Source organism: Carcharhinus amblyrhynchos, chromosome 34 (genome assembly GCF_965287045.1).
Source record: "Carcharhinus amblyrhynchos chromosome 34, sCarAmb.v2.hapA, whole genome shotgun sequence".
NCBI lineage: Eukaryota > Metazoa > Chordata > Chondrichthyes > Carcharhiniformes > Carcharhinidae > Carcharhinus > Carcharhinus amblyrhynchos.
The window spans coordinates 6,854,958-6,881,662 of NC_137357.1; the positions used below are offsets into that span (position 1 = coordinate 6,854,958).

The 26,705-nt window shown below is 55.7% G+C and overlaps 1 protein-coding gene across 1 annotated transcript in view; it reads right to left on the bottom strand.

The window, feature by feature from the left end:
• LOC145361193 (ankyrin-1-like) overlaps positions 1 to 26,705 on the bottom strand; it is a 343,699-nt gene that overhangs the window by 44,875 nt on the left and 272,119 nt on the right. The window contains 10 exon segments of the mRNA XM_080216834.1: positions 2,852 to 2,977; positions 3,891 to 4,119; positions 5,906 to 6,002; positions 13,248 to 13,452; positions 14,224 to 14,435; positions 15,406 to 15,560; positions 16,888 to 17,112; positions 22,465 to 22,583; positions 24,954 to 25,041; positions 25,518 to 25,623. Of these exon segments, the coding sequence (XP_080072960.1) occupies positions 2,852 to 2,977; positions 3,891 to 4,119; positions 5,906 to 6,002; positions 13,248 to 13,452; positions 14,224 to 14,435; positions 15,406 to 15,560; positions 16,888 to 17,112; positions 22,465 to 22,583; positions 24,954 to 25,041; positions 25,518 to 25,623 (1,562 nt within the window).

A 26,705-nucleotide genomic window follows, 5' to 3' on the forward strand; every position in this document is an offset into this window, starting at 1 on the left:
GGGGGGGAGAGTTTGCGGGGTGATGGGGGGGGAGTTTGCGGGGTGACGGGGGGGAGAGTTTGCGGGGTGACGGGGGGGAGAGTTTGCGGGGTGACGGGGGGGAGAGTTTGCGGGGTGACGGGGGGGAGAGTTTGCGGGGTGACGGGTGGGGGGAGAGTTTGCGGGGTGACGGGGGGAGTTTGCGGGGTGACGGGTGGGGGGAGAGTTTGCGGGGTGACGGGGGGGAGAGTTTGCGGGGTGACGGGAGGGGGGAGAGTTTGCGGGGTGACGGGGGGGGGGAGAGTTTGCGGGGTGACGGGGGGGAGAGTTTGCGGGGTGACGGGTGGGGGGAGAGTTTGCGGGGTGACGGGTGGGGGAGAGTTTGCGGGGTGACGGGGGGGGGGGAGAGTTTGCGGGGTGACGGGGGGGAGAGTTTGCGGGGTGACGGGTGGGGGGAGAGTTTGCGGGGTGACGGGTGGGGGAGAGTTTGCGGGGTGACGGGGGGAGAGTTTGCGGGGTGACGGGGGGGGTAGAGTTTGCGGGGTGACGGGTGGGGGGAGAGTTTGCGGGGTGACGGTGGGGGAGAGTCTGCGGGGTGACGGGGGGAGAGTTTGCGGGGTGACGGGTGGGGGGAGAGTTTGCGGGGTGACGGGGGGAGAGTTTGCGGGGTGACGGGTGGGGGGAGAGTTTGCGGGGTGACGGGGGGAGAGTTTGCGGGGTGACGGGGGGGAGAGAGTTAGCGGGGTGACAGGTGGGGGGAGAGTTTGCGGGGTGACGGGGGGGAGAGAGTTTGCGGGGTGACGGGTGGGGGGAGAGTTTGCGGGGTGACGGGGGGAGAGTTTGCGGGGTGACGGGGGGAGAGTTTGCGGGGTGACGGGGGGAGAGTTTGTGGGGTGACGGGGGGGAGAGTTTGTGGGGTGACGGGGGGAGAGTTTGCGGGGTGACGGGGGGGGGAGTTTGCGGGGTGACGGGGGGGGGAGTTTGCGGGGTGACGGGGGGCAGAGTTTGCGGGGTGATGGGGGGGAGAGTTTGCGGGGTGATGGGGGGGAGAGTTTGCGGGGTGATGGGGGGGGAGTTTGCGGGGTGACGGGGGGAGAGTTTGCGGGGTGACGGGGGGGAGAGTTTGCGGGGTGACGGGGGGGAGAGTTTGCGGGGTGACGGGGGGGAGAGTTTGCGGGGTGACGGGTGGGGGGAGAGTTTGCGGGGTGACGGGGGGAGTTTGCGGGGTGACGGGTGGGGGGAGAGTTTGCGGGGTGACGGGGGGGAGAGTTTGCGGGGTGACGGGAGGGGGGGAGAGTTTGCGGGGTGACGGGGGGAGAGTTTGCGGGGTGACGGGGGGGGTAGAGTTTGCGGGGTGACGGGTGGGGGGAGAGTTTGCGGGGTGACGGTGGGGGAGAGTCTGCGGGGTGACGGGGGGAGAGTTTGCGGGGTGACGGGTGGGGGGAGAGTTTGCGGGGTGACGGGGGGAGAGTTTGCGGGGTGACGGGTGGGGGGAGAGTTTGCGGGGTGACGGGGGGAGAGTTTGCGGGGTGACGGGGGGGAGAGAGTTAGCGGGGTGACAGGTGGGGGGAGAGTTTGCGGGGTGACGGGGGGGAGAGAGTTTGCGGGGTGACGGGTGGGGGGAGAGTTTGCGGGGTGACGGGGGGAGAGTTTGCGGGGTGACGGGGGGAGAGTTTGCGGGGTGACGGGGGGAGAGTTTGTGGGGTGACGGGGGGGAGAGTTTGCGGGGTGACGGGGGGAGAGTTTGCGGGGTGACGGGGGGGGGAGTTTGCGGGGTGACGGGGGGGGGAGTTTGCGGGGTGACGGGGGGGGAGTTTGCGGGGTGACGGGGGGCAGAGTTTGCGGGGTGATGGGGGGGAGAGTTTGCGGGGTGATGGGGGGGAGAGTTTGCGGGGTGATGGGGGGGGAGTTTGCGGGGTGACGGGGGGGAGAGTTTGCGGGGTGACGGGGGGGAGAGTTTGCGGGGTGACGGGGGGGAGAGTTTGCGGGGTGACGGGGGGGAGAGTTTGCGGGGTGACGGGTGGGGGGAGAGTTTGCGGGGTGACGGGGGGAGTTTGCGGGGTGACGGGTGGGGGGAGAGTTTGCGGGGTGACGGGGGGGAGAGTTTGCGGGGTGACGGGAGGGGGGAGAGTTTGCGGGGTGACGGGGGGGGGGGAGAGTTTGCGGGGTGACGGTGGGGAGAGTTTGCGGGGTGACGGGGGGGAGAGTTTGCGGGGTGACGGGGGGAGAGTTTGCGGGGTGACGGGTGGGGGGAGAGTTTGCGGGGTGACGGGTGGGGGGAGAGTTTGCGGGGTGACGGGTGGGGGGAGAGTTTGCGGGGTGACGGGGGAGAGTTTGCGGGGTGACGGGGGGAGAGTTTGCGGGGTGACGGGGGAGAAGCTGGTGGTGTGGGATGGGGTGAGTTGCCGTTGCAGTGAGCCAGCACGATCACGACGGGCTGAATGGCCTCTTTCCGTGATAGTGACCAGAACTGCACGTTTCAGCGTCACAGCATTTGGACTCTGGAACCGGTTACCCACCAGGGGCCACTGTTCACACATGACTGGGTTACAATTCCAGCCCTGCCTCCACAATGGCCGGGTGGCACAGTGGGTTAGCCCTGCTGCCTCACAGCGCCAGGGACCCGGGTTCGATTCCCAGCCTCGGGTCACTGCACATTCTCCCCGTGTCTGCCTCCTCCGGGTGGCTCCGGTCTCCTCCCACACTCCGAAAGACGTGCCGGTTCGGTGCTAACTTCTCCCTCAGTGTAACCCCGAACAGGAGTGTGGCAACGGGGGGGGATTTTCACAGTCACTTCATTGCAGCGTTAACGTAAGCCTTACCTGTGACGCTGATAAATTTTTTTTTTATTCCCACGCAGCATTCCACTGACCTTGATGGGGATGGGGAGACGGTTTTCCTTGAAGGAGTGGAAGCTGAAACAGCGTTGTTGTCCCGCCTTTCTCACGGGCGCGATGTTGCCGGAACATTCCACGTACAACGGCATTCCCTCCAGGACCTGTGCCGGGGTGGGGGGGAAGAGAGCGTGGGAACAAGTGTGGCATTAAGACGTGCAGCAAGCAAAGGGTCTGTCTTCAGTACCTGAAGAAGATGAATGGATGCCCAGTCCTCCCACCAACACTGAATCCCCACAGTGCAGAAGGAGGCCATTCGGCCCATCGGCACCGACCACAATCCCACCCAGCCCCTATCCCAGTAACCCCTCATAATTACCCTGCTAATCCCCCTGACACTCAGGGGCAATTTAACACGGCCAATCCACCGAACCCGGGCATCTTTGGAGTATGGGAGGAAACCTGGGGGGTGGGGGGTGAACCCACGCAGACACGGGGAGAACGTGCAGACTCCATGCAGACAGTGGCCTGAGGCTGGGAATCGAACTGGCGCTATCAGGTAGCAGCGCTAACCAGTGTCCCACCGTCCCACCCCTCTGATCCTTCCGCAGGATAACTTTTGATGAAAGCTTCCGAGTGGGTCACTTGATTCACACTTGGAGTAAAACATCTTAAGCTCATCATGGCACAGCGGGCTAGCACTGCTGCCTCACAGCGCCAGGGGCCCGGGTTCAATTCCCGGCTTGGGTCACAGTCTGTGTGGAGTCTGCACGTTCTCCCCGTGTCTGCATGGGTTTCCTCCGGGTGCTCCGGTTTCCTCCCACGCTCGGAGGATGTGCAAGTTAGGTGGATCGGCCATTCTAAATTGCCCCTTAGTGTCAGAGGGACTAGCTAAGGTAAATGCAGGGGTTATGGACTGGGTGGGATTGTGGTTGGCACAGGCTCGATGGGCCGAAGGGCCTCCTTCTGCACTGTACGAACGTGCACCCCAAAGCAAGACAAGTGAGCGTCCTGTAATGGGTTTCAAATGTCTATCAGCCCTCCAAGGTCCAGGATGGGGAGGCAGGGAAGACTGACCTCGATATCCCGGCTCCTTGCCACCTCGGTGAAGTTCTCGTGCTGCTCCAGGGTCTTCTCCACCTTGTCGTCACTCATGCAGTAGCACCGCAGGCGGCCGTCTCTCGCATCGTGCATCTTGGCAAACACCACAAACTTGGCCATGTAGGGAACCGCCATCAGCTCGCCGTACAGCTGGGTGGCAAAGTTCACGGCCTCCGCCGTGCGAGGGCAGTCCGCCAACCAAAACCTGAAAGTGGCCACACAGAGTACACAGTGAAGGCAGCATGCGTGGCATTGCTGGCTTTAAGGGGGAGGACACAGTTAAAGTGCGGGAGTACACAGTGGGTTAGCACTGCTGCCTCACAGCGCCTGGGACCCGGGTTCAATTCCGGACTCAGGTCACTGTCTGTGTGGGGTTTGCACATTCTCCCCATGTCTGCATGGGTTTCCTCCGGGTGCTCCGGTTTCCTCCCACACTCCAAGGATGTGTAGGTTAGGTGGATTGGCTGTGCTAAATTGTCCCTGAGTGTTAGGGGGACTGGCTCTGGTAAATGCATGGGGTTACGGGGTTACAGCATGCGTGGGATTGTGGTCAGTGCAGGCTCGATGGGCTGAATGACCTACTTCTGCACTGCAGGGATTCTATTTTAATGGCAAGACCGTGAACAGCATTGATGTGCAGAGGGATTCGAGTCTCTCAAAGTGGCCACACAAGTAGATATGTTGTTAAGAAGGTGTATGGCACGCTTGCTTTATTAGTCGGGGCCTTGAGTACAGGACGTCACATTGCAGCTTTATGAATCTTCGGTTAGGCCCTACTTATAGAGTGTTGTGTCCAGTTCCAGTCGCCACATTCCAGGAAGGATGTGGAGGCTTTGGAGAGGGTGCAGGAGAGGTTTACCGGGGTGCTGCCTGGATTGGAGGGTATGAGCTATCAGGAGAGGCTGGACAAACTAGGGTTGTTTTCTCTGGAGCGGAACCTGATAGAAATCTACAAAATTATGAGGGGCAGAGATAGGGTTGACGGTCAGAATCTTTTTTCCAGAAATGTCCAATACTAGGGGGCAGTTAAGGTGAGAGGGGGAAAGTTTAGAGGAGATGTGAGTGGTGGGTGTCTGGAAGGTGCTGCCAGGGGGTGGTGGTGGTGGAGGCCAATGAAATGGTGCAGAGTTAACACGGCAACACCAAGACAGATGAGTCCAGAGATGGGGGGGGGCAGGGTTTGTCGTATGGAGAGAGAGATTGAACAGTTTAGGCCGATACTCTCTGGAATTGAGAAGAACAAGGGGAGATCAAATTGAGATTTACAAGATGGTGAAAGGTCTGGAAAAAGTTGAGTGGATGCTTACCCTTGTGGGACATTCTTGGTCAAGAGGTCTTCGGATAAGGGGGGGCAAATTTAAAACAGAGTTGAGGGGAAACTCCTTCTCCCAAAGGGTTGTGAATGTGTGGAATTCACTCCCCCAAAGTGCGGTGGATGCTGGGGCAGTGAGTAAACTTAAGGAGGAGTTAGATAGATTTTTAATTGGTCACGGGGGCCGGAGGGTCACGGGGGCCGGAGGGTTACGGGGTGAAGGCAGGAAAATGGGGATGAGGAGCATTTCAGTCATGGTGGAATGGCGGAGCGGGCTCGATGGGCCGAATGGCCCAATTCTGCTCCGATGAGTCGCGATGCTGGTGAATGAAGTGGGAGGTAAGACTCCCTCCAGGCAAATCGAGGGGAAGTAACTCTGAACATGCTGCCAGTGGGAGACACAGAGTGGAGGTGGGGCGTGGGGGTGGTGGGGGGGAGTCCAACTCTGTCCATGTGTGGCTCCGATGGATTGGCCATGGTCAAGGCACAGGGTTATGGGGAGAGGGTGGAGGGTGTGGGAACAGTCTCTCCGACACTCTCGATGGGCTGAATGGCCGCCTGCGCTCTGGGGAATGGTATGGAAACTGCAGGCACTGTGACAGAGTGACAGGGATAAGAGTCACACAGTGAGAGTTCTTGCTCACTCCCCCCAGTGGCAGTGAGCTGTGACGGAGCTTACCTTGCTGATACGTTGGTTGTGAAGTTGGCACAGTCATTTGCATGGATGAGTTTGGTGGTTCCGGTGATATCTTCCCATTGGGCAGTGCCCGTTCCTCCTGTCGGAGAAAGTCCAGCAATGTCAGCCAGCCATCCTTTCAGACACAGTTCCACTGCTGTTAAACACTGCCTGCTTTCCCTTGGATACCAGCCACCACCTCCTGCTCTCTTTCATTCTGACAAGTGACAAAGAGTTGTCAAGGTCTGCCATAGGCCTTTGCACAGGGGCAGACATGGTGGCACAGTGGTTAGCACCGCTGCCTCACAGTGCCAGGGACCCAGGTTCGATTCCCAGCCTGGGTCATTGTCTGTGTGGAGTCTGCACATTCTCCTTGTGTCTGGGTGTGTATGTATGTCTGAATGAGTGAGCGTGTGCGCATATGAGTCAGAATGTGTGCTCAAGTGTGTGTGTGTTTGTGAGAGAGTGAGTGTGTGTGTAAGTGTGTGTGTGCGTGCGCACGGGAGGGAGTGTGTGCAAGAGAGAGTGTGTGCGCACGACAGAGTGTGTGCGCACGACAGAGTGTGTGTGCACGCGAGAGAGAGAGTGTGTGTGAGAGTGAGTGAGAGAGAATGTGTGTGTGTCATTTTGAGTGTGAGTGCGAGCAAGCAATTCGAATTCCAGGCCAAAAATTCCCAAACCCCCCCCCCCATCAAACATTTGTCTGAGTGCAATCTTCCCCAGTCTAACACCCAGTCATGTGTCTGAGTGCAGCCTTCTCCGGTCTTTCCTCTCCCTCAGTCAAGCAAGAGTGTGCCAGTATGTGAGTGTGAGTGAATATGAGCGTGTGTGTGAGCATGTGTGTGTGTGTGTGTGTGTGAGTGAGCGTGTGTGTATGTGTGTGTGTGAGAGAGTCAGAGAGAGACAGAGAGAGAGAATGTGTCTGTGTTGGTTTGAGCGTGTGTGTGTGTCATTGTGGGTCTGTGAGTGTGCGAGTGTGTGTGTGTGTGTTGTGACTGAGTGCGTGTACGTGTGTGTGTGCACGCCCGTGTATTTGTGACAACCCCCTGTCAATTAGGAGTGCCATGATGTGCAGATGCCGGTGTTGGACTGGGGTAAACACTATAAGAAGTCTCACAACACCAGGTTAAAGTCCAACAGGTTTATTTGATAGTAAACCCACAAGCTTTCAGAAACCTGACCAAGGAACACCGTTTCCGAAAGCGAGAAAGATTACTATCAAATAAACTGATTGGACTCTAACCTGGTGCTGTGAAACTTCTTACTGAATTCAGGAGTGTCCCAGACAGTTTATAACACCCCCTGTCCATTCAGAGTGTCCCCTGTCAATTAGGGGTCACCCTTGGCAATTACGGGTGCCCCCCGTCAGTTAGGGGTGGCCCCCCCGTCAGTTAGGAGTGTCCCCTGTCAATTAGGAATCACCCTAGACAATTAGGGGTGCCCCCTGTCAATTAGGAGTGACCCCTGCCAATTGGGGGTGCCCCCCATCAATTAGGGGTCACCCTTGGCAATTAGGGGTGCCCCCCCGTCAGTTGGGGGTTCCCCCCTCACTTAGGGGTGGCCCCCTGTCACTTAGGGGTGGCCCCCCGTCAGTTAGGGTGCCCCCCCCATCAGTTAGGGATGCCCCCTGTCAATTAGGGGTGCCCCATGTCAATTAGGGGTGCCCCATGTCAATTAGGGTTACCACTGTCAATTAGGGTTACCCCTGTCAATTAGGGGTGCCCCCCTGTCAATTAGGAGTTACCCCTGTCAATTAGGGGTGCCCACCTGTCAATTAGGGGTGCCCCCCTGTCAATTAGGGGTGCCCCCTGCCAATTAGGGGTGCCCCCCGTCAATTAGGGGTGCCCCCAATCAATTAGGGGCGCCCCCTGTCAATTAGGGGTGCCCCCTGTCAATTAGGGGTGCCCCCTGTCAATTAGGGGTGCCCCCCGTCAATTAGGGGAGCCCCCCGTCAATTAGGGGAGCCCCCCGTCAATTAGGAGTGCCCCCTGTCAATTAGGGGTGCCCCCGTCAATTAGGGGAGCCCCCCGTCAATTAGGAGTGCCCCCCGTCAATTAGGGGTGCCCCCCGTCAATTAGGGGAGCCCCCTGTCAATTAGGAGTGCCCCCCGTCAATTAGGGGTGCCCCCCGTCAATTAGGGGTGCCCCCTGTCAATTAGGAGTGCCCCCCGTCAATTAGGGGTGCCCCCTGTCAATTAGGAGTGCCCCCCGTCAATTAGGGGTGCCCCCCGTCAATTAGGGGTGCCCCCCCGTCAATTAGGGTTACCCCCCCCCGTCAATTAGGAGTGCCCCCTGTCAATTAGGGGTGCCCCCTGTCAATTAGGGGTGCCCCCTGTCAATTAGGAGTGTCCCCCTGTCAATTAGGAGTGTCCCCTGTCAATTAGGGGTGCCCCCTGTCAATTAGGGGTGCCCCCTGTCAATTAGGGGTGACCCCTGTCAATTAGGAGTGCCCCCTGTCAATTAGGGGCGACCCCCGTCAATTAGGGGCGTCCCCTGTCAATTAGGGGCGCCCCCTGTCAATTAGGGGTGCCCACCCCCCGTCAATTAGGGGTGTCCCCTGTCAATTAGGAGTGCCCCCTGTCAATTAGGGGCGACCCCCGTCAATTAGGGGCGTCCCCTGTCAATTAGGGGCGCCCCCTGTCAATTAGGGGTGCCCACCCCCCGTCAATTAGGGGTGCCCCCTGTCAATTAGGGGTGCCCCCTGTCAATTAGGGGTGCCCCCTGTCAATTAGGATTCCCCCTGTCAATTAGGAGTGCCCCCCGTCAATTAGGGGTGTCCCCTGTCAATTAGGAGTGCCCCCTGTCAATTAGGGGTGCCCCATGTCAATTAGGGGTGCCCCTGTCAATTAGGGGTGCCCCTGTCAATTAGGGGTGCCCCCGTCAATTAGGGGTGCCCCATGTCAATTAGGGGTGCCCCCGTCAATTAGGGGTGCCCCCGTCAATTAGGGGTGCCCCCCGTCAATTAGGGTTCACTCTGTCAATTAGGAGTGTCCCCTGTCAATTAGGAGTGCCCCCCGTCAATTAGGGGTGCCCCCGTCAATTAGGGGTGCCCCCGTCAATTAGGGGTGCCCCCCGTCAATTAGGGGTGCCCCCTGTCAATTAGGGTTCACTCTGTCAATTAGGAGTGCCCCCTGTCAATTAGGGTTCACTCTGTCAATTAGGGGTGTCCCCAGTCAATTAGGGGTTTTCCCATTGTCAATTAGGGGTGTCCCCAGTCAATTAGGGGTTTTCCCATTGTCAATTAGGGGTGTCCCCAGTCAATTAGGGGTTTTCCCATTGTCAATTAGGGGTGTCCCCAGTCAATTAGGGTTCACTCTGTCAATTAGGGGTGTCCCCAGTCAATTAGGGTTCACTCTGTCAATTAGGGGTGTCCCCAGTCAATTAGGGTTCACTCTGTCAATTAGGGGTGTCCCCAGTCAATTAGGGTTCACTCTGTCAATTAGGGGTGTCCCCAGTCAATTAGGGTTCACTCTGTCAATTAGGGGTGTCCCCAGTCAATTAGGGTTCACTCTGTCAATTAGGAGTGCCCCCAGTCAATTAGGGTTCACTCTGTCAATTAGGAGTGCCCCCTGTCAATTAGGGTTCACTCTGTCAATTAGGGGTGCCCCCCTGTCAATTAGGGTTCACTCTGTCAATTAGGAGTGCCCCCTGTCAATTAGGGTTCACTCTGTCAATTAGGAGTGCCCCCTGTCAATTAGGGTTCACTCTGTCAATTAGGGGTGCCCCCCGTCAATTAGGGGTTTTCCCATTGTCAATTAGGGGTGTCCCCAGTCAATTAGGAGTGTCCCCCGTCAATCAGGGGTGCCCCCCTGTCAGTTAGGGATCCCTGCGCCCCATTTTACCAAAAATGTTTGCCCGTTTTCAGCTATGAAATCATGGTAAATTTGGGCGTTGGGCCTTGAACGCGATCTGCACCCATCACCCGATCTGGGCGCGGATCCGGTCCACACCCCAATCGGGCAGCCCGACGATTTAAATACATTAGCATATATGTAAATCGACGTAATGAACCGCGCTCCGAACTCTCCCACCACTTTCCTGTCTTTGGATCCACGCTGTAACCAACCTGCAAAATAAAACCCAAATCCAATTTTTATTCTGCAGGGGAAACGGCAAAGCCCCCATTGACGGGGGGGGGCGGGGGGGGCGGGGGGGGGGGGGGGGGGGGGGGGGGGGCACTCCTCATTGACGGGGCGGGGGGGGCACTCCTCATTGACGGGGGGGCACTCCTCATTGACGGGGGGGCACTCCTCATTGACGGGGGCGCACTCCTCATTGACGGGGGGGGCACTCCTCATTGACGGGGGCGCACTCCTCATTGACGGGGGGGGCACTCCTCATTGACGGGGGCGCACTCCTCATTGACAGGGGGGGGCACTCCTCATTGACGGGGGGGGGCACTCCTCATTGACGGGGGGGGGCACTCCTCATTGACGGGGGGGGCACTCCTCATTGACGGGGGGGGCACTCCTCATTGACGGGGGGGGGCACTCCTCATTGACAGGGGGGGGCACTCCTCACTGACGGGGGGGGGCACTCCTCACTGACGGGGGGGGGCACTCCTCATTGACGGGGGGGGGCACTCCTCACTGACGGGGGGGGGCACTCCTCACTGACGGGGGGCACTCCTCACTGCCGGGGGGGGCACTCCTCACTGACAGGGGGGGGCACTCCTCATTGACGGGGGGGGCACTCCTCATTGATGGGGGGGGCACTCCTCACTGACGGGGGGGGCACTCCTCACTGACAGGGGGCACTCCTCATTGACGGGGGGCACTCCTCACTGACAGGGGGCACTCCTCACTGACAGGGGGCACTCCTCACTGACAGGGGGCACTCCTCATTGACGGGGGGCACTCCTCACTGACAGGGGGCACTCCTCACTGACAGGGGCATACATGTCTATCCGAGGGTCGCGGACTGCTGGAGGATTCCAATTCTCTGAAGACCAACTGCAACATTGTCATCAAACCAACGGACCTAAAATTACACTCTTTAAAGTCACGTCCCACAGCCTACTTCAGAGAAAGAAAAACAGACCATCAACATTCAATGATGGTTTATACAAAATCAAAACCTTTTGAGGTAGAGAATGGGTTCATGAAGTTTGTAATACTTAGAGATTCGTAAGAAAGTATTGTAAAACTTGTCTTCGTGCATTACAGATAGATTGTTTGTGCAGTAGTTTTTCTACGTTCTATAATAAAGCAGCTGTCCCTGCTGTTGTACACAAGTTTCTGGTCGTCCCAGCTCATTGTGTTCAGGAATGTGGCTAGTGTCTATTTTTTGTGTCTTTAATATTTTGGACTTCTGTCTAACCTAGTGGAGCTTACACGCATGCCTTCATATATGTTTGTTATGTCCTCTTTATGTATTATGTACCTATATATATATATATATATGCAGGTACCTACGACCATGCAATTGTTATACCAGCCCCCATGACCTTGTATGTAACTTCTTTGTGCCAGCCTGTGTGTTCGCTAATAGCTCATCACACCACACATGTTGAGATGTGGGACAATTGCGGCCTTGAGATAACCATGAAGAAACCACTCAAACAGCCATGTTCACTCGATGGAGGGCTCGCCACAGCCTGCCAAGCATGGGAAAGTGCGTACGTGCTTGGGGTGGGATGTAAATATGCGCTGTTAATTTGTGTTCAGAGAGAAGTCTGGGGAACCGCTGATAGGAACCGAGTGTGTCACCCACAAGCTTTTGAATAAACCTGCCATCCTTTGACGCAGAGATGTTATTTTAACCTCCAACAATTGGTGCCGAATCCCGGGATCTGTTTACGGGTCCGAATGAATGGCCACAGCCAGTGCTCTGGAATGGGTCATCGAACTTAAAAAGAGTGGGATAAATTACATTAGGTGCAGTCGGTGTTTACCTGTGATGTGAGAGAGAGGTCTGAACTGAACATATACAGACAAGGAGGCATTTGTCTTTAAAACAGCCAGCCTTAGACCGGTTGTTAAGAGGGGAATCCCCTACGTGAAGTTGTGTTCAGAGGGAAGGCTGGGGAACCGCTGTTAGGTACCAGGCATATCACCCAAAAGCTTTTGAATAAACTTGCTGTACTTTGACTCACAATTGGTCTCAGAGGCATCTTTTACCTACAACATTAAGTTAGGTGGATCGGCCATACTAAATTGTTCCTCAGTATCCCAAGATATGTAGCTTAGGTGGATTGGCCATGCTAAACTGCCCCTTAATGGCCCAAGATATGTAGCTTAGGTGGATTGGCCATGCTAAACTGCCCCTTAGTGGCCCAAGATATGGAGGTTAGGTGGATTGACTATGCTAAATTGTCCCTTAGTGTCCAAAGATGTTCAGGTTAGGTGGATTGGCCATGCTAAATTGCCCCTTAGTATCCCAAGGTGTGTAGGTTAGATGGATTGGCCATGCTAAATTACCTCATGGTGTCTCAAGATGTGTACAAGATGCCCCTCAGTGTTCGCAGATGTGTAGGTTAGATGGATTGCATTTTAGTGTCCCAAGATGTGTAGGTTAGGGAATCGGACGTACTAAATTGCCCCTTAGTATCCCAAGATGAGTACGAGAGGTGGAATGGCAATGTTAAATTTGTTCTTAGTGTCCCACAATGTGTTACAAGAGGTGGATTTGCCATGCTAAATTGCCCCTTCGTGTCCCAAGATGCGCACGAGTAGTGGATTGGTCACGCTAAATTTCCTTCAGTGTCCCAAGATGTGTAAGTTAGGTGGATTGGCCATGCTAAATTGTCCCTTAGTGTCCAAAGATGTGCAGGTTAGGGGGATTAGCCATGCTAAATTGTCCCTCTGTCCCAAGAAGTGCACTTTAGGTGGATTGGTGATGCTAAATTGCCCCTTAGTGTCTAAAGGTGCGTATGAGAGGTACGTATGAGAGGTGCTAAATTGCCCTTAGTGTCCGAAGATGTGTAGGTTAGGGGGATTGGCCATGCTAAATTGTCCCTTAGTGTCCAAAGATGTGCAGGTTAGGGGGATTGGCCATGCTAAATTGTCCCTTAGTGTCCAAAGATGTGTGGGTTAGGTGGATGAGCCAGGGGAATTGTGAGAGGTTACAGGGAGGGGGCTTGGGTCAGAACTCTATCAGAGAGTTGGTGCAGACCCGATGGGCTGAATGTCTTCCCCCTGCAATGTCGGGATTGTATCGAAAGAAGGATCTTATTTATTTATATGAAGAGAACTCAGCAGAACAGGAGTAACAGAGACAGCTATGAAAACAGGAGCACTAGTAATACAGGTTTCCATTACAGGCTGAAATGTCTGCCCAAGTCTGCAGGTGCTCAGAAGCTTCAACAGGAATCAGACGGGAGAAAGGTGCTCTCTGAACGTACTTACCGATAACACTACACAGCAGTCGGAGGCTGGTCGCGTCCCCTTCACTGGTGTCGTGTGGGTTGTTCCTCCAAGATGGTGGCAGCGGGATCCGAATCCCGATGGGAATGTGGAACTTCCTCCTCCTGGGCTCCACCGTGACAATTGGGCTGAATGTCGCCTGGTTACCCACCAACTTGGTCACCAATTCATCGGGGATGGGCTGGGCCTGCGAGGGGGCAGAATAACAACAAAGAAAAGTCAGTGATTCCCCCTGTAGCCGAATAGCTGAGCTCTGATTTTCCCCTGCAGCCGAATAGCTGAGCTCTGATTCCCCCTGTAGCTGAATAGCTGAGCTCTGATTCCCCCTGTAGCTGAATAGCTGAGCTCTGATTCCCCCTGTAGCTGAATAGCTGAGCTCTGATTCCCCCTGTAGCTGAATAGCTGAGCTCTGATTCCCCCTGTAGCCGAATAGCTGAGCTCTGATTCCCCCTGTAGCTGAATAGCTGAGCTCTGATTCCCCCCTGTAGCTGAATAGCTGAGCTGTGATTCCCCCTGTAGCCGAATAGCTGAGCTGTGATTCCCCCTGTAGCCGAATAGCTGAGCTGTGATTCCCCCTGTAGCCGAATAGCTGAGCTGTGATTCCCCTTGTAGCCGAATAGCTGAGCTGTGATTCCTCCTGTAGCCGAATAGCTGAGCTGTGATTCCCCTTGTAGCCGAATAGCTGAGCTGACGCACAGAAGACTGCTCTGTAACAGGCTTATTGAGGTGTCCACTTCACTGGGATGGAAGTGGACATTACTGACCAGCGATGTCGGTGTGGGGGGGGGGGCAGCAGGGACCTGCTGTGAATCAAAGAGTGGTCGCAAACACCCTCAATAGATGTGGGGCAACTTTGCTTCACGAGTAAGTCCCTCTTCCCAGCTCTGCGATGGAGAATCGGGAGCAGTCTGCCTTGTTCAGGACAGTGAGAGCATTAGGATGGAGCTGCCACCATTACCTGTAGGCCCAGACGGACTCTCTTAATGACGGAGTCTGGTGGGAAGGTGGTCTGCACCTTGGGGATCAGGGTGCTGTTCACAACACCACCTTCGCGCCCAATCCACGCGCTGTCCTGCTTGACGCGGGAGATGATTGCAAAGTAGAGCGGGAAGTCCATGGAGACAATGCGGCAGATCCTCTTGGTCTCCAGTTCCTCGTGGCTGTCCAGATCTGTGTGAAAACCAACCGCAATGGTCAGTGCAAAACAGCCTCCATTTATCACTGCCCCCACCTGACACCCTGGCTACAACACGAGACTGGTAACCCAGTGCACGTGGGTTCAAATCCCACCCCCCCCTTACAACAGCTGGGAGAATTTAAATCCATCTCCTAACATCAGCAGCTGAAAGCTCCACAATAACATGGCCAACAGGAGGAGATGGCCTCGTGGTATTATCGCCAGACTGTTAATCCAGAAAACTGAACTAATGTTTCTGGGGTCCCAGGTTCGAATCCCGTCACGGCAGAGGGTGGAATTTGAATTCACATCTAACCTGCACATCTTTGGACACTAAGGGGCAATTTAGCATGGCCAGTCCCCCTAACCTACACATCTTTGGAGACTAACGGACAATTTAGCATGGCCAGTCCCCCTAACCTACACATCTTTGGACACTAAGGGGCAATTTAGCATGGCCAATCCACCTAACCTGCACATCTTTGGACACTAAGGGACAATTTAGCATGGCCAATCCACCTAACCTGCACATCTTTGGACACTAAGGGACAATTTAGCATGGCTAATCCACCTAACCTGCACATCTTTGGACACTAAGGGACAATTTAGCATGGCCAATCCATCTAACCTGCACATCTTTGGACACTAAGGGACAATTTAGCATGGCCAATCCATCTAACCTGCACATCTTTGGACACTAAGGGGTAATTTAGCATGGCCAATCCATCTAACCAGCATTTCTTTCAGACTGTGGGAGGAAACCAGAGGAAACCCACGCAGACACGGGGAGAACGTGCAGACTCCGCACAGTGACCTGAGCCGGGAATCGAATCCCGGTCACCCCAGGAGTTGTCGGTCTGTGACAATGTGTGACCCTATCAGTTAGATTCGGCTGCTCCTGGACTGTTTCACTCGGCCCTGCCTCTCCACCCGTCCTGTCCCCAGACAGGAACACACTCGCACCCTCATCCATCCCGTTCAGCAGCTGCTCCAGCTGTTCCATCCCGTAACGGCTCCGGTGGTCCTTCCAGGTCGAGCCGTTCTCACTGCGCAGAACCACAATCTCCCGGTCTGAGTGCTCCACTGAGGCAAAGTGTGGAATCTCCACTATCACCGGCCTAGAGGGAGGGGGAGGGGGAGAGGGGGGGGGGGAGAGAGAGAGAGAGGGAGGGGGAGAGAGAGAGGGGGGGGGAGAGAGGGGGAGGGGGGGAGAGAGAGGGGGAGGGGAGGAGAGAGAGGGGGAGGGGAGGAGAGAGAGGGGGAGGGGGGAGAGAGAGGGGGAGGGGGGGAGAGAGAGGGGGAGGGGGGGAGAGAGAGGGGGAGGGGGAGAGTGGGGGAGGGAGGGGGGATGGAGGGATGGGGAGAGGGACAGAGGGAGGCAGAGAGAGAGGGACAGAGAGATAAGAGAGGAGGAGGGAAAAAGCAAGAGAGAGAGAAAGAGACAGACAAGGGGGAAGGAGGCAAAGAGCGAGAGAGTGACAAGGGGGAGTGAGGGAAAGAGTGAGAGAGACAAGCAGGACAGAGGGGGAGGGGGGGAAGCGAGAGAGTGAGAGAGATAGGAAAGGGAAGAGAGAAAGTGAGAGAGTGAGAGTGGTAATAGATATAGAAAGTGGGAAAGGGAGAAAGATAAGAACATAGCAGGAATGATAATGGTCAGGATGGGGAGAGGGGAAAGAGAGCAGAACGCAGAATTAATCTCCAGATTCACCTGTTAGTTCAATGGTTCACAATTCCTCGATTGGGGAAGGATTCTCACAGGCCTGGGAAAACCCAGCCCACGTGGTCAGCTTTCCATCTTCAACACATTATTCCTTCAGTATTATCCCAGGAATTGTGTTCCCAGCTGTTCCCAGTGCGATCCTTCTGCTTCCCAATCCCTCAATATTATCCCAGGAATTGTGTTCCCAGCTGTTCCCAGTGCAATCCCCCTGCTTCCCAATCCCTCTCTCTCAATACTATCCCAGGAATTGTGTTCCCAGCTGTTCCCAGTGCGATCCCCCTGCTTCCCAATCCCTCTCCCTCAATATTATCCCAGGAATTGCATTCCCAGCTGTTCCCAGTGCAATCCCCCTGCTTCCCAATCCCTCTCTCTCAATACTATTCCAGGAATTGTGTTCCCAGCTGTTCCCAGTGCGATCCCCCTGCTTCCCAATCCCTCTCCCTCAATACTATCCCAGGAATTGTGTTCCCAGCTGTTCCTAGTGCGATCCTTCTGCTTCCCAGTCCCTCAATATTATCCCAGGAATTGTGTTCCCAGCTGTTCCCAGTGCAATCCCCCTGCTTCCCAATCCCTCTCCCTCAATATTATCCCAGGAATTGTGTTCCCAGTGCGATCGTTCTGCTTCCCAATCCCTCTCCTTCATTAATATCCCAGGAAATGTGTTCCCAGTGCGATGACTCTGCTTCCCGATCCCTCTCCCTCAATATTCCCACGCGGGTACGTACCCCAGGAATTGTGTCCCAGCTGGTCCCAGTGCGATGACTCTGCTTCCCAATCCCTCTCCTTCCACCAGTGGCGGTGGGCTAACCAGTTTCTGGGATTTCACCAGCCGGCAGGTGATGCGCGTCGGTGCGTTACACGTCCTTGGGGGGATGATGACCCTCATCCCGTTGTGCCGGCTTCCTCGCATCGAGCCTCCGCGTGCGTCCACCATGAAACTGACCAGGAATCTGCCAACGGGAGAGAGGGAGAGGGATAGTAAGTGAGAGACGGTCAGTAAAGAAAGGTTTCCATCGAACCTGGGTTCAGGTGGAGAAGGTCAGCTTGGACACTACATCCATGGAACAAATCCCCTACGTTGGGGGTCAGTGAGATACAGGAGGAGGCCATTCTGCCCTTCCAGCCTGCATCAGATTCTAGAACGGACTTACCAGTCTCCTAATTACTGTTAAACAAGCCTCATCCACATCACTTGGTTCTCTTATATATCCATCCTTCACCTCCACACCTTATGGACAGGTTGTTCTTGACCTTGCTCCACATGTGGCCAGGTTCTCAGGGCAGCATCCTGAAGGAGAAAGCCTTGTCTCCCTGTTCCTGACACTTGCACCTTTGTTGCTGTTGCATTTACAGGGTGTGGGTGTCGCTGGCTTGGCCCAGCATTTATTGCCCATCCCTAGTTGCCCCTGGAGAAGGTGGTGGTGGTGAGCTGCCGTGGGTTGAGCCACAGTGCCGTCCGGGAGGGAATTCCAGGACTCAGAGCCAGCGGCCGCGGAGGAACGGACGAGATGTTTCCAAGTCAGGGCAGTGAGTGTCTCGGAGGGGAACTTGCTGGTGGTGGTGGTGGTGTTCCCCGTGTCAGCCCAAGCCTGGATACCGTCCGGATCTTGTTGCGTTTGAACATGGGCTGCCTCAGTGTCTGAGGGGTGACCAATGAACATTGTGGAGTGAACATCACCCTTACGATGGAGGTGAAGATGACCCCGTGTAGAGTCAGCGTACGGGCTGGATAAACACTCGACCAAGAGCAGCTTGTCCACCCAGCCCTGCATCATGGCAGGGAGAGAGAGAGGGAGAGAAGCCGTCCTGAAGAAACTATTTCCATCGCTCAGACCTCCGCCATCCTCCGAAACCACCAAACATGACAAATTCTCCCCGCAATCACAAGAGAGAGAGAGAGAGAGATACATCAAGGTGGGACGCTGTTCCACAAAGATCACACAAGTGATTCAAAGCTTTGGTGGTTATTTTGTAAAGAGTGCATCCAGGCTGCCAATGGCGATACATTCGCAGAGAAAGATTAAAATTCAAGTCGAGAGAGAGAGAGAGAGAGATCGCGAGCTCTCCAAAGCCTGGAGATTTGGATTATCAATGCACATTTGCGGCAGAGCTTAGCAATCAAAGCAAACTTACCTTCACGTTAATTGCTGCCACCTCTCCCCAGTCACCATGCCCACTCTGCACACTGCCAGTATACACCAACACGTCTCCGCTCAATTCCTGTAACACCGGCTAAGGGGCTGAGCACAGAGTCTTTCACACGTGCGTACTAATGGCACAGTGGGTTAGCCCTGCTGCCTCACAGCGCCAGGGGCCCGGGTTCGATTCCCAGCTCGGGTCACTGTCTGTGTGGAGTCTGCACGTTCTCCCCGTGTCTGCGTGGGTTTCCTCTGGCTGCTCCGGTTTCCTCCCACAGTCCGAAAGACGTGTGGGTTAGCTGCTAAATTTACCCTAAGTGTAACCCGAACAGGCACTGGAGTGTGGCAACTAGGGGAATTTAACTGTAAAAGTTTTTTTTTAAAGTTTATTTATGAGTCACAAGTTGGCTGACATGAACACTGCAACGCAGTTACTGTGAAATTCCCCTAGTCGCCACATTCCGGCTCCTGTTCGGGTTACACTGAGGGAGAATTTAGCACCTAATCTGCACTCCAATCTGCCCTGTGACCCCTGACCTTGTTCCCAGTGCACCCTGAAACCCCAGGCCCTGTTCCCAGTATAGCCTGTGAACCCAGGCCCTATGACCCCTGCACTGTTCCCAGTGTGCCCTGTGACCCCTGACCTTGCCCAGTGTGCCCTGTGACCCCCAACCTGTTCCCAGTATAGCCTGTGAACCCAGGCCCTATGACCCCTGCACTGTTCCCAGTGTGACCTGTGACCCCTGACCTTGTTACCACTGCGACCCCTGCCCTTGTTCCCACTGCGACCCCTGACCTTGTTCCCAGTGCGCCCTGCGACCCCAGGCCCTGTTCCCAGTATAGCCTGTGAACCCAGGCCCTCTGACCCCTGCACTGTTCCCAGTGTGACCTGTGACCCCTGACCTTGTTCCCACTGTGACCCCTGACCTTGTTCTCACTGTGACCCCAGACCTTGTTCCCCATGCGCCCTGCGACCCCAGGCCCTGTCCCCAGTACAGCCTGAGAACTCAGGCCCTGTGACCCCTGACCTTGTTACCACTGTGACCCCTGACCTTGTTCTCACTGTGACCCCAGACCTTGTTCCCCATGCGCCCTGCGACCCCAGGCCCTGTCCCCAGTACAGCCTGAGAACTCAGGCCCTGTGACCCCTGACCTTGTTCCCAATGTGTCCTGTGACCCTTGACCTTGTTCCCAGTGCGCTCTGCGACCCCAGGCACTGTTCCGAGGGGACCCTGTGACCACAGGCCCTGTGTCCAGTACACCCTGGGGCCCCAGTTGGCACTATGTGCCGTGACCCCCAGGTCCTGTTGCCTGGGTGATCTGCGTAACGCAGTGTTCGGGCCGGGAATGAGGTGATCGAGTCTGTGCAGGGCTGACAGGACAGCTGGAGGTTTGAGAGGCAGCAGCAGGAGGGGGAAAGCAGCTGCAGAGAGAGAGAGAGAGGGAAGGACAGGGCTCAGGAGCTCACACCACAGCCTCAGGGAGGCCGCACACGGCCTTTCTGGCCTCACTTACCCGCCCCGGATAGGCTTGGCAACCGGAGTGACATTACTGGATGTTTCCACAGCTGGACTGCTGGTGGACAGGCTGAGGGAAACAGAAAAGAGAGAGAGAGAGGGGCCACGTGAGGGAAGGGTGAGGACTGGTCTCTCAGTCTCACTTCCCCGGGCGGGGAAGGCACTGAGCATCTGGAATAAAACCAACGCAGAGAGAGAGAGAGAGGGGGAGAGGCAGCACAGGGTAAAGCTGCACCTTTCCCCTCCAGACTGACTTACCCAGAGGGGACAGCACCTTCACTCGGGCTGTCCAGAGAATCCGTACTGTGGTACAATGCAGGAGCTGCACTGCTGTCACTGGTAAAAATTAAACTAGAGAGAGACAGAGAGAGAGAGAGAGATACCGTGAGGGATTAACGTTCTCCTATCCCCCTCCTCCCTCTGATGGGGGAGAGGGTGTGGACTCTCTGACCAGATTGGAAATGAAGCGACAAGTGCCATTGGGAGGGGGGGGGTGGGGGGAGCTCTGCCACGCGGGTTAGCCACTTACCCAGTGCGCTCTGTGATCCCAGGCACCGTTCCCAGTGCGCTCTGTGACGCCAGGCACTGTTCCCAGTGCGCTCTGTGACCCCAGGCACTGTTCCCAGTGTGCTCTGTGATCCCAGGCACCGTTCCCAGTGCGCTCTGTGACGCCAGGCACTGTTCCCAGTGCGCTCTGTGACCCCAGGCACTGTTCCCAGTGTGCTCTGTGATCCCAGGCACCGTTCCCAGTGCGCTCTGTGACGCCAGGCACTGTTCCCAGTGCGCTCTGTGAACCCAAACACTGTTCCCAGTGCGCTCTGTGACCCCAGGCACTGTTCCCAGTGCGCTCTGTGACCCCAGGCACTGTTCCCAGTGCGCTCTGTGACCCCAGGCACTGTTCCCAGTGCGCTCTGTGACCCCAGGCACTGTTCCCAGTGCGCTCTGTGACCCCAGGCACCGTTCCCAGTGCGCTCTGTGACGCCAGGCACTGTTCCCAGTGCGCTCTGTGACCCCAAACACTGTTCCCAGTGCGCTCTGTGACCCCAGGCACTGTTCCCAGTGCACTCTGTGACCCCAGGCACTGTTCCCAGTGCGCTCTGTGACCCCAAACACTGTTCCCAGTGCGCTCTGTGACCCCAGACACTGTTCCCAGTGCGCTCTGTGATCTCAGGCACTGTTCTCAGTGCATCCTGTGACCCTAGGTACTGTTCCCAGTGCACTCTGTGACCCCAGGCACCGTTCCCAGTGCGCTCTGTGATCTCAGGCACTGTTCTCAGTGCATCCTGTGACCCTAGGTACTGTTCCCAGTGCACTCTGTGACCCCAGGCACCGTTCCCAGTGCACTCTGTGATCTCAGGCACTGTTCTCAGTGCATCCTGTGACCCTAGGTACTGTTCCCAGTGCGCTCTGTGATCTCAGGCACTGTTCTCAGTGCATCCTGTGACCCCAGGCACTGTTCCCAGTGCGCTCTGTGACCCCAGACACTGTTCCCAGTGCGCTCTGTGATCTCAGGCACTGTTCTCAGTGCATCCTGTGACCCTAGGTACTGTTCCCAGTGTGCTCTGTGACCCCCGGCACTGTTCCCACTGTGCTCTGTGATCTCAGGCACTGTTCTCAGTGCATCCCGTGACCCCAGGCACTGTTCCCAGTGTGCTCTGTGACCCCCGGCACTGTTCCCACTGTGCTCTGTGATCCCAGGCACTGTTCTCAGTGCATCCCGTGACCCCAGGCACTGTTCCCAGTGTGCTCTGTGACCCCCAGCACTGTTCCTAGTGTGCTCTGTGACCCCAGGCACTGTTCCCAGTGGACCATATGACCACAGGCTCTGTCTCCAGTGCACCCTTTGACCCCAGGTCCTGTTCTTACTCTGGCCTGTGAAACAGGCCTGGTGTCCACTGTGCACTGTGAGCCCAGGTCCTGTTGCCTGGGTGATCTGCGTAACGCAGTGTTCGAGCCGGGAATGAGGTGATCGAGTCTGCGCAGGGCTGACAGGACAGCTGGAGGTTTGAGAGGCAGCAGCAGGAGGGGGAAAGCAGCTGCAGAGAGAGAGAGAGGGGAAAGGACAGGGCTCAGGAGCTCACACCGCAGCCTCAGGGAGGCCGCACACGGCCTTTCTGGCCTCACTTACCTGTCCTGGATAGAGTTGGCAACCGGAGTGACATTACTGGATGTTTCCACAGCTGGACTGCTGGTGGACAGGCTGAGGGAAACAGAAAAGAGAGAGAGAGAGGGGCCACGTGAGGGAAGGGTGAGGACTGGTCTCTCAGTCTCACTTCCCCGGGCGGGGAAGGCACTGAGCACCTGGAATAAAACCAACGCAGAGAGAGAGAGAGGGGAGGGGAGGCAGCACAGGGTAAAGCTGCACCTTTCCCCTCCAGACTGACTTACCCAGAGGGGACAGCACCTTCACTCGGGCTGTCCAGAGAATCCGTACTGTGGTACAATGCAGGAGCTGCACTGCTGTCACTGGTAAAAATTAAACTAGAGAGAGACAGAGAGAGAGAGAGAGAGATACCGTGAGGGATTAACGTTCTCCTATCCCCCTCCTCCCTCTGATGGGGGAGAGGGTGTGGACTCTCTGAGCAGATTGGAAATGAAGCGACAAGTGCCATCGGGAGTGGGGGGGGAGCTCTGCCACGCGGCTTACCCAGTGTGGATGGGGCTGGCGATTGGGCTGATGTTATCAGATGTCTCTGTGGCCGGACTGCTGGGCGTGAAGGAGTCCTCATCCACGTCCCTGGACACGGAGATGGAATACTGCTGCAGCTGTGGGACACACAAGGAGGCCACGTTACACCAACCTTAGGCACTGGATCCTGAACTTCCTCACCCACAGACCACAATCAGTCAGGACAGGCAACAAGACCTCCTCCACAATCATCCTCAACACCGGTGCCCCACGAGGCTGTGTCCTCAACCCCCCTCACTATCCTCCTTATACACCTATGGCTGTGCGGCCAAATTCCTCTCCAATGCAGTTGTCACGACCGTAGTGAGTCGGATCTAAAACAATGACAAGACAGAGTAGAGGAATGAGATAGAGAATCTGGTGAACTGCTGCGCAACAATAATCTCTCCCTCAATGTCAACAAAACAAAGGAGATTGTCATCGACTGCAGGAAGTGTCAAGGAGAACATGCCCCTGTCTACATCAATGGGGACAAAATAGAAAGGGTCGAGAGTTTCAAGTTTTTAGGCGTCCAGGTCACCAACAACTTGTCCTGGTCCCTCCCCAGGCTGACACTACAGTTACAAAATCCCCACTAACGCCTCTACTTTCTCAGGAGACTAAGGAAATTTGGCATGTCCGCTACGACTCTCACCAACTTTTCCAGACGCACCATAGAAAGCATTCTTTCTGGTTGTATCACAGCTTGGTCTGGGCTCCTGCTCTGCCCAAGACCACAAGGAATCACAAAGGGTCGTGAATGCAGCCCAGTCCATCACTCAAACCTGCCTCCCATCCACTGACTCTGTCTACACTTCCCACTGTCTCGGAAAAGCAGCCAGTGTAATCAAGGACCCCACGCATCCCGGACATTGTCTCTTCCACCTTCTTCCATCAGGGAAAAAGATACAAAAGTCTGAGGTCACGTACCAACCTACTCAAGAACAGCTTCTTCCCTGCTGCTGTCAGACTTTTGAATGGACCTACCTTGTATAAAGTTGATCTTTCTCTACACCCTAGCTATGACTGTAACACTACATTCTGCACTCTCTCCTTTCCTTCTCTATGAACGGTATGCTTTGACTGTATAGTGCGCAATAAACAATACTTTTCACTGTTTCCCAACACAAGTGACAATAATAAGTCAAATCAAAAAACCTGAAGGTCATTAAGTCCCACACAGAGAGTTCATCTATCTCAGTGCCCCGGGGAAAAGCTCTCAGACTTACAGACAGCCCAACATTGACCCCAGACCGCTTGACTGTGACAGATATAGGGGCGTTCCTACTGACCCTCTGTGTTACTCCAGCAGGCTGGGAGACATCAGTGGGGAGTCAGGAGCGGCTCTTGCAATCGGTGTCTCCCAGAGAATGTTTTTATTCATTTGTGGGACATGGGTGTCGCTGCCTGGGCCAGTATTTAGTACCCATCCCTAGTTGCCCTTGGAGGGTGATTGAGAGTCAACCACATTGCTGTGCCTCTGGAGTCACATGTAGGCCAGACCGGGTAAGGACGGCAGATTTCCTTCCCTCAAGGACATTAGTGAACCAGTTGGTTTTTTCCCACAATAGTTTCATGGTCATCAGTAGATTCTTAATTGCAGATTTTTTTTATTGAATTCAAATTCCACCGTCTGCTGTGGTGGGATTTGAACCCGGGTCCCCAGAACATTAGCTGGGTTTTCTGAATTAATAGTCTAGTGAGAATATCACGAGGCCATTGCCTCCCCTGATAGCTTCATGTTACAAGTTGGGGTTATCTTTTTTGTCGTTTTGACTGTGTATAGTTTTGGTCTCCTTACTTGAGAAAGGATATACTGGCACTGGAGGGGGTGCAGGGGAGATTCACTCGGTTGATTCTGGGGTTGAGAGGGTTGGCTTATGAGGAGAGACTGAGTAGACTGGGGCAAAACTCACTGGAATTCAGAAGCGAGATGGGGAGATCTTATAGAAACATAAAAGATTATGAAGGGAATAGGTCAGGTAGAAGCAGGGAAGTTGTTTCCACTGGTGGGTGAAACTAGAACTAGGGGGCATGGCCTCAAAATAAGGGGGAGCAGATTTAGGACTGAGTTGAGGAGGAACTTCTTCACACAAAGGGTTGTGAATCTGTGGAACTCCCTGCCCAGTGAAGCAGTTGAGGCTCCCTCATTGAATGTTTTTAAGGCAAGGATAGATAGGTGTTTGAACAGTAAAGGAATTAGGGGTTACGGTGAGCGGGCGGGGAAGTGGAGCTGAGTCCACACAAAGATCAGCCACTGAATGGCGGAGCAGGCTGGAGGGCCTACTCCTCTTCCCGTTTTTGGCGATAGAGCATTGACACCATGAGGGAAGAGATAGTACTCAGCAGAAGCAAAGCGGGGGGGGCCAATCCAGGCGGGGAGGAGACGTGTGAGGGGGTTAACCTTTTGCAGCCCCTCATCAGCCCAGAGCCCAAGGCTGCTGGGCAGGTCCACACTACCATCTTACCTGCTGTGTCTGAACTGCAACTTGGTCCTTGGCAGTGACCACCTCCGGAGCAGCGAACGACATTCTGTGCACAGCCGGAGAGTAAGACCTGGAAATGAATGATCAAAAAGACATTTTCTTTCGCCTTAACGTCCCTCTCCCGTTCCCCCTCAATCAATCTCACATGCACGCACGCTTTCCCCAGTTCGTTGTAACTCAGTCTGTAGAAGTGTCTGGGTCCTCTCGTCTCCGATCTCTTCACCTGGGTTACGCAGACCGGGGCACTCACAGCAGGGTGACCCGTGGCTCCAGTCTCCCAAACCGCAGTGCGGTGATAGATCAGCTCCATACGGAACGCAAGGTCTGATGGATCTGTGGAACTCATTGCCACAGAGCAGGGCAGGTCACTGGGTATCTTTAAGACAGAGATCGATCGGCTCTGGATTGGTAAGGGGGGAAACGAGGTTGGGAAGTCTATCAGCCATGATCTAAAGGCGCGGACAGACTCGATGGGCCAAATGGCCTAATTCTGCTCCGATATCTCACGGTGTGACAGCACCCCACAACAAACCCAGTCAACCTTACACATCAAAGTCAGCTGCCTTCTTCTCGGACAGGAAGTTATCTTCTCGTTCCTTCGACTCATCCACCTTCAGGTACTTGCCCGCGTCTCCTCCGAGGACATCTTCCCCTGCGGATCGGAGGAGGTCGAGAGGTCACCGACTGTGGCACCCAGATCCCTGCCTTGCAGTTCCACACGGGGTCTCCTTCCCTTCCAACCCCCGCCCTGCACCCACCACCCCTCCCCAACCGTCTCGCCCTTTGCTCCCTGCCTGCCACCGAGCTACCCCATGAACCGCTGCGATGAGTCAATGTTCGATGACCCTCCCTCTGCAGAGATGGTCAACGTGCGCAGGATGAAGCAGCGCCCAGGTGGAGTCTCCAGCTTATTTATTAGCGTCACAAGCCTGCTGACATTAACACCGCAATGAAGTTACTGTGAAAATCCCCCAGTCGCCAGACTCCTGATCGGGTAAACCGAGGGAGAATTTAGCACCTAACCCGCACGTCTTTGTGGGAGGAAACCGGAGCACCCGGAGGAAACCCACGCAGACACGGGGAGAATGTGCAGACTCCACACAGACAGTGACCCAAGCCGGGAATCGAACCTGGGTCCCTGGTGCTGTGAGGCAACAGTGCTAACCATTGTGCCACCGTGCCTGCTGCTCAGTCTCTCAACCATGTGGCTTAAAACCACCCCTGCTAAGGGCCAGGTAAGCACCCAGCCCCAGGCCTAGTCCCAGTCCCAGGCCCAGCTCCAGGGCCAGTCCCACGCCCAGCTCCAGGCCTAATCCCAGTCTCAGGCTCAGCCCCAGGCCTAATCCCAGTCTCAGGCCCAGCCCCAGGCCTAATCCCAGTCTCAGGCCCAGCCCCAGGCCTAATCCCAGTCTCAGGCCCAGCCCCAGGCCTAATCCCAGTCTCAGGCCCAGCTCCAGGCTGAGTTCCAGTTTCACGCCCAGTCCCAGTCTCAGCTCTAGCCCCAACCCCAGGCCTAGCTCCAGCTCCAAGCCCAGCTCCAGCTCCAGCCCCAACCCCTGCCCAAGCTGAAATGGCAGCAAGACATCAGAACATTGCAGCGTTCCCAAAGCGGGAGTGTGAAGACAGCTCATGATGACAGCGGGGGGGAAGAGGGAGGATGTGTTATTCTCCACTATGGTCAGCATGAGGTAGCCTGGAATGTGATTTTGCCCCCAGCCTGAGTCACATTTGTCG